The sequence below is a fragment of the Rhinatrema bivittatum genome, chromosome 6, assembly GCF_901001135.1.
Source record: "Rhinatrema bivittatum chromosome 6, aRhiBiv1.1, whole genome shotgun sequence".
NCBI lineage: Eukaryota > Metazoa > Chordata > Amphibia > Gymnophiona > Rhinatrematidae > Rhinatrema > Rhinatrema bivittatum.
Genome location: NC_042620.1, coordinates 113222136 through 113234670, shown reverse-complemented (window position 1 = coordinate 113234670; position 12535 = coordinate 113222136). Strand labels below are relative to the sequence as shown.

The 12535-nt window shown below is 44.3% G+C and overlaps 1 protein-coding gene across 1 annotated transcript in view; it reads right to left on the bottom strand.

The window, feature by feature from the left end:
- Positions 1-12535, bottom strand: part of RAPGEF4 (Rap guanine nucleotide exchange factor 4) — a 464996-nt gene that overhangs the window by 143981 nt on the left and 308480 nt on the right. The window contains exon 13 of the mRNA XM_029605798.1: positions 4317-4377. Within this exon, the coding sequence (XP_029461658.1) occupies positions 4317-4377 (61 nt within the window). The remainder of the gene's footprint in view (positions 1-4316; positions 4378-12535) is intronic.

Below are 12535 nucleotides of genomic sequence, written 5' to 3'. Positions count from 1 at the left end.
AGCAAGATTAATCTTTTCAAAACATTCCTCTCCTGGTCATGCTACCAAGCCTCTTAGGGTCCCTCTCTTTAAGGCATTGATTGACTCCTTTTACTGTACCTAAACCAGCAGCTATCTCTGTTGGAGCAGGAGACTGGATCTAGACTGATGAAATGGACAAAAACTTCTTCAAAGGTGAAACAGAAATGGAGATTCTATGGCAGATGAAGGACAACAGGTCCACCTAGACTGCTCATTATTTTCTCCTGTTGCACTGCAGCACAGTTTACTTGATCTCTCTGGCTTTACCTTCATCTCCTCTTAATTAAGGATACAACATTTAAAATGTTTACAGAATTAAAATCCCAGACTGTCTCTGATTAGAGTTACAGATTAGGATTTTGGGGACGCGTGGCCACACCATTACAAAGTCCTCAGGTACTTTTCCTCACGGACGTTGCACCTAGGTAAAACACACCGAGATTTGCGCGTGCCCTTTCTGTGGATACTTTTTCCCTGTAGATGTGGTGCTGCCTCCTCCAACCTAACCCTGCCTCTGATCCTATCTCATTTTCTGTATGTTTCCAACATACAATATTTCTGAGGTGAATACATCCAGAATGCAACCCAGGCTGAAATGAATGGGTAAACAAAAAAAAAAAAAAGCCTGCTAAATCATGACCTTTGTAGCACTCATTGTGCTGGCTAGACCCCACACCTGCTTGCACTGCCAAGGCAGCACATGCTAAATTATTAGTTATTTATTTATGTTATTAGTTAGTTATTTATGTTTTTAATGTTTTTTATTGCACCCCTGTTTATATGTAAACCAGCAGGATGTGATCGCTTCATGAATGCCGGTATATAAAAACCTTAAATAAATAAAAATAAAAAATAAATTAGCAGGGGCAAATCGGAATGAGCAGGGAATGAATACTAAATGATACATTCCAGCCTGGGATGTTGTCAACCTCTAATTTGGCTAAAGTAATGTCATTTTCTGCTTGTTCCCAACTGCAACATTTCTATTCTTAACATAATGAAGGAAGACTGCACATAAGCAAGCACCTTTCTTCACCCAAGGCTGGCTGACTAACCATATATCTTTAGTACAACTAAATCCTGAATGAAATAAGTCCCTCACAGGGGCAAAGTCCAGAGGCATGCAGAGGAGTAAATCTCACAAGATAGAAACACATATTCATAAAATTGGCTCATCTCTCAATGCCATGTACCAAAAATCTTTCTTCATTTTTGTGGGTTGAGAAGTTTGCAAAAATTAATCAGTGAGATGGTCCAGACTGTGACTCTTACTGCCTCTTTAGCTAGCAATGCCATTTGAAAACGCGAGCTGGAAATTTATTTATTTATTTATTTATTTAACACTTTTCTATACCGACCTTCATGGTTGATGACCATATCAGATCGGTTTACATCGAATAGGGGAACTGTAACAAAAATCATTTGAACAGGAAGAGCAAAGTTACATTCAACAAGGATAGTAAACTTGGAAGCGTGGACCGCTGGAAAAATAAGGCCTAGGGAGGCAATAAATAAAGAGTATAAACAATAGATGAATCAGAAGTAGTTAATTAAGTCCTTAAAGGTAATACATAAAGCCATTGTTCATGAGGTTGTACAGTTGTCTAGTGTGCATCAGGGGGATCTGAGAAGGCTTGGCGGAAGAGCCATGTCTTGAGTTTTTTCCTAAAAATTGAGAGGCAGGGTTCCAGCCTAAGGTCTGAGGGTATATTGTTCCAGATAGCAGGGCCTGCTGTCGAGAAGGATCGGTCTTTGGTTGAGTTGAGACGAGTGGCTTTGGTTGGCGGGGCTTGTAGAGTTCCTTCGTATACTTCTCTGGTCGGTCTGTTGGAGCTATGGAGTCTGAGGGGGAATTCGAGGTCCAGATGAAGGTGATTGTGTATGGACTTGTGAATTAAAGTGAGTGATTTGTGAAGGATTCTGTATTTAACTGGGAGCCAGTGTAAGTTACGGAGGATGGGTGATATGTGTTCTCCGCGGTTGGTGTTGGTCAGGATTCTTGCCGCGGCGTTCTGTATCAACTGTAGAGGTTTGGTGGAAGAGCTGGGGAGACCCAGGAGGAGAGCGCTGCAATGTAATGTAATGTAATAGTGCCATGCTGATCTGTTTGGGCAAGTCAAAAAGAAAAGTGTTTTGCAAGAGTTCTGCACATTGAGGGCAATATACAAAGCCCTTTCTTCAGGTAAAAGAAAAAAAAAGTTTACCTGCGGAAATGGGGGCTCTGAATATTGCTCATGCTGTCTGCAGGTAAAAGTATGTGCATTGCTGAAGAAAGCACATACTTATATCTATGGACTCTGGAAGCATGCCCGGAGGTGGGGAGGTGGGGAGGGGGGGGGGGGGGGAGGAAGGAGGGCAGAGAGAGGAACAGGAAATAACATACGCACATTTACTTATTTTTATATTCCAACTTTTCAAACATGTGCCCTGGAACTGTCCAGGAGCGTCCCTCCTCTCTTCTGCCACCGCAGGACTGGGTCAGCAGCTGCGGCAGGGGCAAGGCAGTGAGGGGCATTTTTTGCCGCCTCATTATAGAACCGGCCCTGCATAATGAGTACGGCGTGTTAAAGTGTGTTCATAAAGATGAATACATAACATGGGTACAATAACAGTAGCATTGAAAGAAAGTGTATATATACATATCTCGAGGCTGATATTCAACACCATTTGTCCGGCTAAGTTTGGACTCAGCCGGACAAATGGCAAGATTTGAAAATCCTGCCATGCTGACGGGACCCAAGTTATCTGTACCACTTTTTATCTGGCTAACTCAAGGGCAGGGCGGTGGCATTGCGGAGCAGAGCTGGCAGTCTGGCTGGGTTAGCTGGGTAAACACTAATTTTCAGCGTTATCCAGCTAACGTGGCCAGATAACTTTAGGACAGCTGAAGAGCAGTCCTACAGTTAGCTGGATAAATTTATCTCATCATTGCACCTGTGCCACTGGATATCCCTGTAAAGTTAATAGATAGGTTTATCCAGCTAACATACAGGCCCGATACAGTACAGTGTGCTCCGATGGAGCGCACTGTTAGCCCGCGTTTGGCCGCGTGTTTTCGACCCGCTATTTTTACCCCTTATACAGTAATGGGTAATAGCACGTCGAAAACGTGCAGTCAACCCCCCCGAAACTAATAGCGCCCGAAACATGCAAATGCATGTTGATGATTCTATTAGTTATTCCCACACGATCCAGAAAGCAAAATGTGCAGCCAAGCCGCACATTTTACTTTCAGAAATTAACGCCTGGCGTTAATTTCGGCCGGCACCAGGAAAGTATACAGAAAAGCAGTAAAAACTGCTTTTCCATACACCCTCCGACTTAATATCATAGCGATATTAAGTCGGAGGCCCCAAAAATGAAAAAAAAGTAAAAATTTAAAATCTGCCCGTGGCTCGTGGGTCGGAAGACAGACGCTCAATTTTGCCGGTGTCCGTTTTCCAAACCCGTAGCTGTCAGCGGGTTTGAGAACCGAAACCGGTTAAATGGAGCATCGGCTGTCAAACCTGCTGACAGCCGCCGCTTCTGTCAAAAAGGAGGCGCCAGGGACGCGCTAGTGTCCCTAGCGCCTCCTTTTACCGTGGCCCCTCATTTGCATGTTGTTCCCTCCTGAATCGTGCGCACAGGAGAGTGGCCTGTGTGTGCGTCCCGCGACTTTTACTGAATCGGCCTGTTTGCTAGCTGGCCAGCAGCTGAAGATGGGTTAAGGCAGATTGGGGGGGGGGGGGGAGTGGGGAAGGGAACTGGGGGAGGATAAGGTTCTTTGAGCTGGTCAGTGTGGTAGTAGGGCGTCACTGGATTCAAGGTAGTTTCTGGGAAGGCAAACCTAAATAGCCTTGCAAGGTTTCCTGAATGCTAGGCTCTTATTTTCTTTGGGACAGCATGGCACAGTTTGGGTCACAGGTAGCCGAAAGCCTCACTATTTGTTTCCAGTAATTTGACCTGGGCAGTGGGTAGGAGGTGCAGGAAGATCTCTTTCAAGGAGCAGAGAATTGTTTAGTGCTGAAAAGTTACTCGCAGAGAAAGCAGATGCAAATCTCTTAATGATCAAAGCAAAAAGGTACCCAAGTGCTTTAGCTTGAATTATAATGAAAAACTCCTAGGTGAAACATATTTATTTATTTATTTATTTAAGGGTTTTTATATACCGCAGTACGTAAAGAAATACATCACCGCGGTTTACATTTAACAATAACTTAGCAACTCTCACAAAGCTTGCACCTAGGCACCCAGTTTTGATATTTAGCCCCTCATTTTGGACAACAGAATCTGGCATGGAATTTCATGATACTTACAAACTGTTCCTGCTTTGGCATGAGATTCAAAAATTAAAACACCTGCTAATTCCCGCTTTACCTAAAATAAGGAAGAAAAGAAATCATTAATGCAATTACATTACTCTATCTACCTATCTATTTCTGTATGTATACTGGCGTGCCCAAAACCAAGGCACCACACAACATATTCCATCCAGATTCAATGCATCCCTGTGTTGTAACTGTTCTTTTTCTTTTGCTCTGGAGGGTGAAGCAATTTGTAGCTATTAACTGTAACCGGTTTTTGTAAAAATTAGTTTAAGGAATTCTGTGCTGAATATCTTCGCTGTAGGCATTACTTTAAACATTAACAGCGCTCACTGTCCGCACAAGGGATGAGAATCTCTATTGTAGAAATCCCACAGAGTCAAAATGCAAGCTGTAAAACAAATTTCAGTTTAAGAATTTTATTATTAAATTGCAGTTTAATGATAGCTTTCTAACTGCAGCAGAGGACCAATCAATGGTCCATGTACTGAACTTTATAAGTGAAGTTCACATAGAAAATTTAAAAAAAGAATCCTTTGAGAATCATAAATATTTTCCTTCCAGTGTCCCAGGGTATTCATGAACACATGACAATGTACTCCCTCCTGTAGCTCTGGAAATATATCAGACAGAGGAAGTTGAGAAAAAAATAGCTTCGTCTTTCCAAATTATTTTACTACCCAATTACAAAGTGTTACTTAAAGTTGGGCATTACAAGGGTAATTTTGTAACAGCCCACATAAGAAAGTTGGCAAATACATTTGTAAGTTACACCAATTTTCAAAGTGAACTTATACAGGTCTGTTCGCCTTGACGGTTACCCCACCAAAACTACCCATTCACAATTACCCCCTGATAATTTGCATACAGAAATTCTTCATAAAAATGTATGCTCTCAATTTGAAAATCCAGAAGTATGCACATTCATCAAAACCTATCTCCAGATACCTTGCTGGCAAAATTTGCTTTCATCACTGATAAAGAAAATGTATTGAGATATTTTTTCCGTAATAGATTATGTACATTCTATGGGCAAAAAATCTGGGTATATCCTGACCTAGTCAGGGGGACCCAGCTACATAGGAGGAAATTTTTAACTCTTACAAAAAGAAGTATTGGAAAAAGGTGGTTCCTTTTTGTTAAAATATCCATGTAGTTGCGTAGTAAAATTTGAGGGGAAGGTTTATCTGTTTTCAGACCATATGTAGCTTGAGAATCTTCTTGAGAATATAGCAACGCCGGCTAATAAGTAGGTTAAGGGATTTATGCATGTTTTTCTGAGAAATATATATGATTAATGTAGAATCGCTCAGATCATCTTCTCTTAATTTTTCTTAAGTTATAAGCTGTGCATGATTTATAATGTTTAAGAGATTAAGTACATTTATTTCTTGTGAGAATTGAATTACACATTATAATAATATGCTCAGTAATTGCTGTATGACAAGTTTTTTCTTGTTTGTATAATTATGAAAATTCAATAAACATAAAATTAAAAAAAATTAAAAAAAAAACCTATCCCCAGAAACACCTCCACTCAGTCCAGGTAAACTTGTGCACTTGATTGATATACGCACATAAGTTTACCCAGGGGTTGGATGGGCAACGTTATAACAAGCCGTTTCCACAGATAAAACACTGTTTTACCAACTAAAACGCCAATCAGGTATTTGTCATTGCACAAACCAAAAACTCTATCGCATGTTTCCAAAAGGAAAATCCCAAACCAAACTGTCACAAGTTTCCAAAAGCAAAACCCGACATCAGCTAATGTTTCGGCAAGTCCCTGCATCAGGGGTTACACAATCAATAAATACTTATCTGCCAGGCATGCTTTATCTGGACCCAAATGTCTCATCCATTCAATTGACCTCAGCTGATGTCAGGGTTTTTCTTTTGGAAACTTGCGACAGGCCGATGCGATATCACATGCATAAAAACGTGCATTCAAACTGGGTGCCCGTTTTTTCAATGCGCACACATCCACCTCTCCTGGGCACGGGATGCTATATTTTGATGAGCTGCCGTGTTAAAAAGCATCGGGCACACAGGGAAGCTGTGGCCGTGCACGCGTTAGGAAAATGGGAGCTCGATACGAGCATCTGTTTTCTCGCCCCCACAGGAATACGTGAGAGAGCGATCTGGTCTTTTGTTCTTTGGCAAACTTCTTTGTTTTATGCATGCGCTTGTTTCGTTTGCGTTACTTAATGCATGCATGTTTCTGTGTATTTGGGTATTGTGTCAGGGTCTGTGCTCTCAGGCAGGGAGTCATTTTTAACAGCGGAGGTTTAGCCAAGTAAATCCTGGAGTTAACCAGCAGTGTAAGCAAGAGAACCCCATTGCCCCCTCCTGCCCATGAAGACCCAGACCCTCTGGAATCTGAAGGTAGGTTTTGCCATTGGCAGGGGGTATGTTGTCTATCAAGGGAGGATTACTACTGCCTCTGCTGGAGGTAGTTACTGACTATGCAGGGGGATATTTTATCTTCGCTGGTGTTCAGAGAGAAAGAAAATCCCCATTGCTAACCAGCCCAAAGTGAAAGGCCTGGGTAGCACAAAGAATTTAGTCTGTAGCAATCACATAAAAATATAACCCCTGGTCCAAGGCAGGGGTTACATTTTTCTATTTCCTGGGCCCATAATAAATAATGGGTGGAGAGCTGCACCTCACACTACTTCCCACAGACTGGGTAACATCTCTGCTACACATGACACGCCCTCATTTACATGCAGGTAAGTGCTAATTTTAGCACTTAAACATTAATGTATTGGGGAACCATCTTAACAAGTACATACAGGCCTGACTGCACAGCACACTATTTTAGCACATACAAAAAATGGCCTTAAAATACATACTGAACTTTACTAAATAGGCCTCATTGTCTCCTGTTGACAACAAAATTAACATTTACTTCTAGGTGGAAAACTCCCCTATAGCTTTCTCAACAGTACACTAAATCTTGGCACATTTATGTAATGGAACAACTTATCAAATCAGAATCCAGTAAGAAACACAAAAACAGAGTTGCTCGTATTTAAGAAGATATGATCATCCGTTTTCGACTACAGGGAGTCAGATGTATAGATGTAGATGAACTGATATAGAAGACCTGGGGGTTTGATACCTATTTCTGCAAGCTCCCACTAATGAAGTCAAAGATATCGGTTCTGCCCTAGTCATTCCGCCACGCTCTTTCATTATTTACTTATTTTGCTGCACTAATAACTAGGGAGTCAAGCCATTCCATTTTTTGGATGGTTCCAGTTCAGGTTCAGCTGTGACTGAAATTGTTCTAGCTTGGTGCCAGTTCAGGCCAATAAAAGTTCAGTATCCAGTTTGGCACATATGAATCAACCAGTTTAGTCCTTGTTCACATGAGAAAAATTTAAGGACTATGAAGCTCACATGCAAGAAAAAAAAATGCTTATTTGTATTGTTAAACCCAAACTGTAAATCCGGCAAGTATTGGTTTTGTGTGCTCATTCTGATTTGTGCTAGCTCTGGAGTCAGTAAATGTACCACAGTTTTGTTTTGTTTTTTAATCACACCCTTATTCTGAAGAGATAACCTAAATATTATGTTGTGGGTCTGTTCCAGTTCAGGTTTAAACGAGAATTTCAAATAGTGGTTTACATTCTCTTCCAGTTCAGGAATAAGCATCTGTTTAGAAAAAATATATACAAAAACAAGCCCCCTGTAAGTAAAAAGTACAGAATGTAAACAATAAAAGTGAAAGAAACTGGGTAGACTGGGAAAACTCCATGATTACTGTAGTTGATTGAAAAGACTCATGAGGGAGGCTGAACAGAGATGGCAAAAAATCACGAGTCAGGTGGCCAAGGAAGCATATAATGCAGCCAGATTGCAGTATAAGAGGATATTTGAGGTTAGCCGAAAATAGTATTATACTCACTGTTTACAGACTTCCCTGAATCACCCTCAGGCTTTGTTTAACTTGGTGTCTCATTTGACAGAGTCCACCAAAAGTGTGGGATATTTTGAAGAGATGGATTGTGACAGCTTTGCCCAGTTTTATAAGAAAAAGCTGGCCAGGATACAGGTGGCCTTATAGGAATTATCACAGGGTGAGAGTATTACCTCCTATCCTGTAAGGGAGATGGGGTGGGATTGCTTTGAGGGCGTAGCATCCATGGAGGTGAATGAGGTAGTAGCTACTATGCGGGCCTCCTGTTCCGCCTGGATGTCTGCTCCCACAGGGGCAGATTTTAAAAGCCCTGCGCATGTAAATCCTGCCGGATTTACGCGCGCAGGGCACTCGCGCGCCAGCGCGCCTATTTTGCATAGGCCACTGGTGCGCGCAAAGCCCCGGGATGCGCGTAAGTCCCGGGGTTTGCTAAAATGGGCGGTCCGGAGGGCATGTCTGCGGTCCGGGGGCGTGGCCGAGTGCCCCGACACAGTGGCCTGTGTCGGGGCCTGGCCAGCTGGTGCTCGCAAGTTACGCCTGCCAGCGGCAGGCATAACTTCATCAAACAAGGTAGGGGGGGATTTAGGTAGGGCTGGGGGGGTGGATTAGATAGGGAAAGGGAGGGAAAGGTGGGGGGACAAAAAAAAAGTTCCCTCCGAGGCCGCTCCGAAATGAGGCAGGCTGCACGGCTCGGCGCGTGCAGGCTGCTGATTTTGCGCATCCTTGCGCGCGCCGACCCTGGATTTTAAAAGATATGCGTGGCTACGCGCGTATCTTTTAAAATCCAGCGTACTTTTTTAAAATCTGCCCCTGTGGGTTTTACAAAGCATGGGTGAACTTGTATTAAAGGTCATTACAGCAATGATCAACCATTCACTGGAGGAGAGGGTAAATCCAGTGCAGTTTAAGAAGGGCAATGTTCCCCCAATTTTAAAAGATTGTAACTTGTCAACTAAGGACCCCACTAGTTACTGCCCAATTTCTTTTCTCCCTCTCTAGGCAAAGTACTGGAAAAAGTGGTATTGTCCCAGCTAGTTCAATTCTTGATATTCTTCATGCGAATCAGTGTGGATTTCGTAGGGACCAGGGGACAGAAACCCTATTGGTTTCAGTAGCTGATTACATTTTCAGCAAATTAGATTAGAGGCGGGCAGTAATTTTGGTATTACTGGATGTATCCTTCGCCTTTGATTCCATTTCTCACTCCATATTATTGCAAAGATTAGACGAGGTAGGAACTGAGGAGGGGGAGGGGGGGTTGTGACCTGCTGCTTTACTTCCTTTTTGAAGGGGTGGATGCAGCAAGTTCAAGTGGGCTCTTGATGTTCTCCTTGGGAGTTAGTGACCTCTGGGGTTCCCCAGGGGTCCTCTCTCTCCCGTTTTATTCAATCTCTACTTCCTCTCCTTTTGTAAGCTCTTACAGACATTGGGGGTCTTTTTTAAAAACTACGCTGATGATATCCAGTTAGTATTCCTAGTGCTGAATTGAGCTGCAGCCAATGTTGCTTCAATTGATACCATATTTAGGAAAGTAAAATCAATCTTATATTGCCCTCAGTGATTCATGCAGATCAAACCGGCTTTATTAAAGGGCGACAGGGAGTAAAAAATGTGAGGCGATTGATTGGTCTTTTAAATTTCCATCCGAAGACTGAGGCCCTGATCCTGAGCCTGGATGCAGAGAAGGCTTTTGACTCCCCTCTCGTGGGATTACCTGTTTTGGGCCCTACAAACTTAGGGGCGGATTTTAAAACCCCTGCGCGCGCCGGCACGCCTATTTTGCATAGGCCGCCGACGCGCGTAAAGCCCTGGGACGCGCGTAAGTCCCAGGGCTTTCGAAACGGGGAGGGAGGGGCATATCTAGGGGCGTTTCGGGGGCGGGCTCGGGGGCGTGGTGCCAGCCCGGGGGCATGGTCGAGGCCTCCGGACCACGCCCCCGGGACCGGAGGACGGAGCGGGGCTGCCGGCGACGATCGCAAAGTTACGCTTGCTTTCAGCAGGCGTAACTTTGCCGACAAAGGTAAGGGGGGGTTTAGATAGGGCCGGGGGGGTGGGTTAGGTAGGGGAAGGGAGGGGAAGGTGGGGGGAGGGCGAAGAAAAGTTCCCTCCGAGGCCGCTCCGAAATCGGAGCGGCCTCGGAGGGAACAGGCAGGCCGCGCTGGGCTCGGTGCGCGCAGGTTGCACAAATGTGCACCCCCTTGCGCGCGCCGACCCCAGATTTTATAAGATACGCGCGTATCTTATAAAATCTGGTGTACTTTTGTTCGCGCCGATGGCGCGAACAAAACTACCGGCACACATATTGTTTTAAAATCCGCCCCATATGGTATAATGGGCTCATTTTTATCTTGGTTGTAAGCACTATATGATAACCCTAGTACCCGGTTACTTATTAATAGTGCCCTGTTGGAGCCCTTCCCTATTCTATGTGGGGTACGTCAGGGATGCCCTCTGTCCCTCCTCTTATTTGTACGGGCGCTGGAGCCTCTGGCTATTAAACTGCGATTGGAGGATGGGTTCCAAGGTCTCCGTATCGGCCGTCATCAGATGAAGTTAGCGATGTTCGCTGATGACATCCTGCTGTTTGTGGGGCAACCCCGGACTAGCGTTCCTGTCGTTATCCGCTATTTTAACCTATTTCAATCCATAGCTGGCTTGACTATCAACTTTTCTAAGTCGGAGGCTCTAGCGCTAGACCCTGGAGTACAACAAAATTGGCCGGGAGGGCTCCCTTTTACGTGGGCGCCGAATAAAATAAAATACTTGGGGGTCTGGATCCCACGTAATCCCCTAGACCTTTATGATCTGAATATAAAAATTACACTGGCGGTGTTGGATGCCCAGCTTAAAGCGAGGCGCTCCATACCTCTCTCCCTCTTCGGCAGAAGTGCTCTCCTTAAGATGGTGCTCATGCCCAAGCTACTTTATAAGCTACACATGCTGCCCTGCTGGCTCACTGGTAAAGACATACAGTGGTTGCAGTCCTCATTTCAAAAATTTCTCTGGGCAGGGAAAAAAGCGATATTGCGTTATCAAGTGATGATGCACCAGTGAGGGGAGGGGGGCTTAGGACTGCCAGATGTAAGGCTATATAACGTAGCCTGCCAACTTCGTTATATGGGGGAATGGCTCCTTGACCAATATGCATATTGTGAGGGTGGTCTGGTGATTAGCATGGTCGCCCCATGGTCCCCCCCTGTATATTATGCAGGCCAGTAACAAGGCATACCGAGCCTTGGATATCCCTCGCAGCCTGGTACAGCCCTGTCGACAGGCTTGGTGTTGGATAAGGGCACGAGGGGGAGTGGATAGACTCACATCCCTCTTCATGCCCTTGCTGGGTAATCCGGATTTTCCCCTGGGTCGTGACAGTTATTTTCTCTTTGATGCCTGGCTACAAAAAGGGCTTCCGTTTATCTTCCATTTTATGGAAGATAAACTCGCCGGTAGTGAGAGACTTTGTATCTTTGGCCAGAGACTATGGAGTACCATCTAAGCATTTTTATGTGTACTTGCAGACACGCCATTATCTCCAATCCTTCCGATGGACCGAGGAGTCCTACCGTTGGGAATCCACTTTTACTCAACACTTTTTTGATGGGGCCTTAAAACATAATACCATCAAAGGTTGGTGTGAGATAGGCAGAACATATCGCTCTGTACCTCATTTAGACTCTCTGGCCTGATACTGGACTGAGGCGTGGGCGATAGATATCCCCAATACTTACTTGCTTTCCTGTTTTAAACTTATGTCTAAATGTTTACCGGACTTATCCCTCCAAGAACTACTATTTAAGATCTTACACCACATTATCTGCAATGATGTCCGTCGCTGCCGTATGGGGAAATTATCCTCACCTAAGTGTATTAAATGCCACTGGGAGACAGGCACCTTGGCATACCGGCTGTTCACTTGCCCTGTACTACTACCGTTTTGGAATAAAGTCCTTGAAGTAGTTGCTCAATGCAAGGGCTCCACTATTGGCCGGACGGGCAAATTACTTCTATCTGGTTTACGGGGTGTTCTACCCACCTACAAGTTATCTCTGGATAAGTTCGGCCACACTGCAGTGCTATTGGCATGTCGCACGATCCTGGCTGATTGGATAATGCCGGACATGCTCCCTAATCTGCGGGCCTGGTATAGTCGGCTTGCATCTTCACTGCAAATGGAATGGCTAGCCACATTGAACAGCATGAGAGAACAGGACCCGATTTACAAGAACTGCTGGTCAACTTGCTATACTCTACTTCTGATGGAAATTCAATCCACTCTACTTGCCAC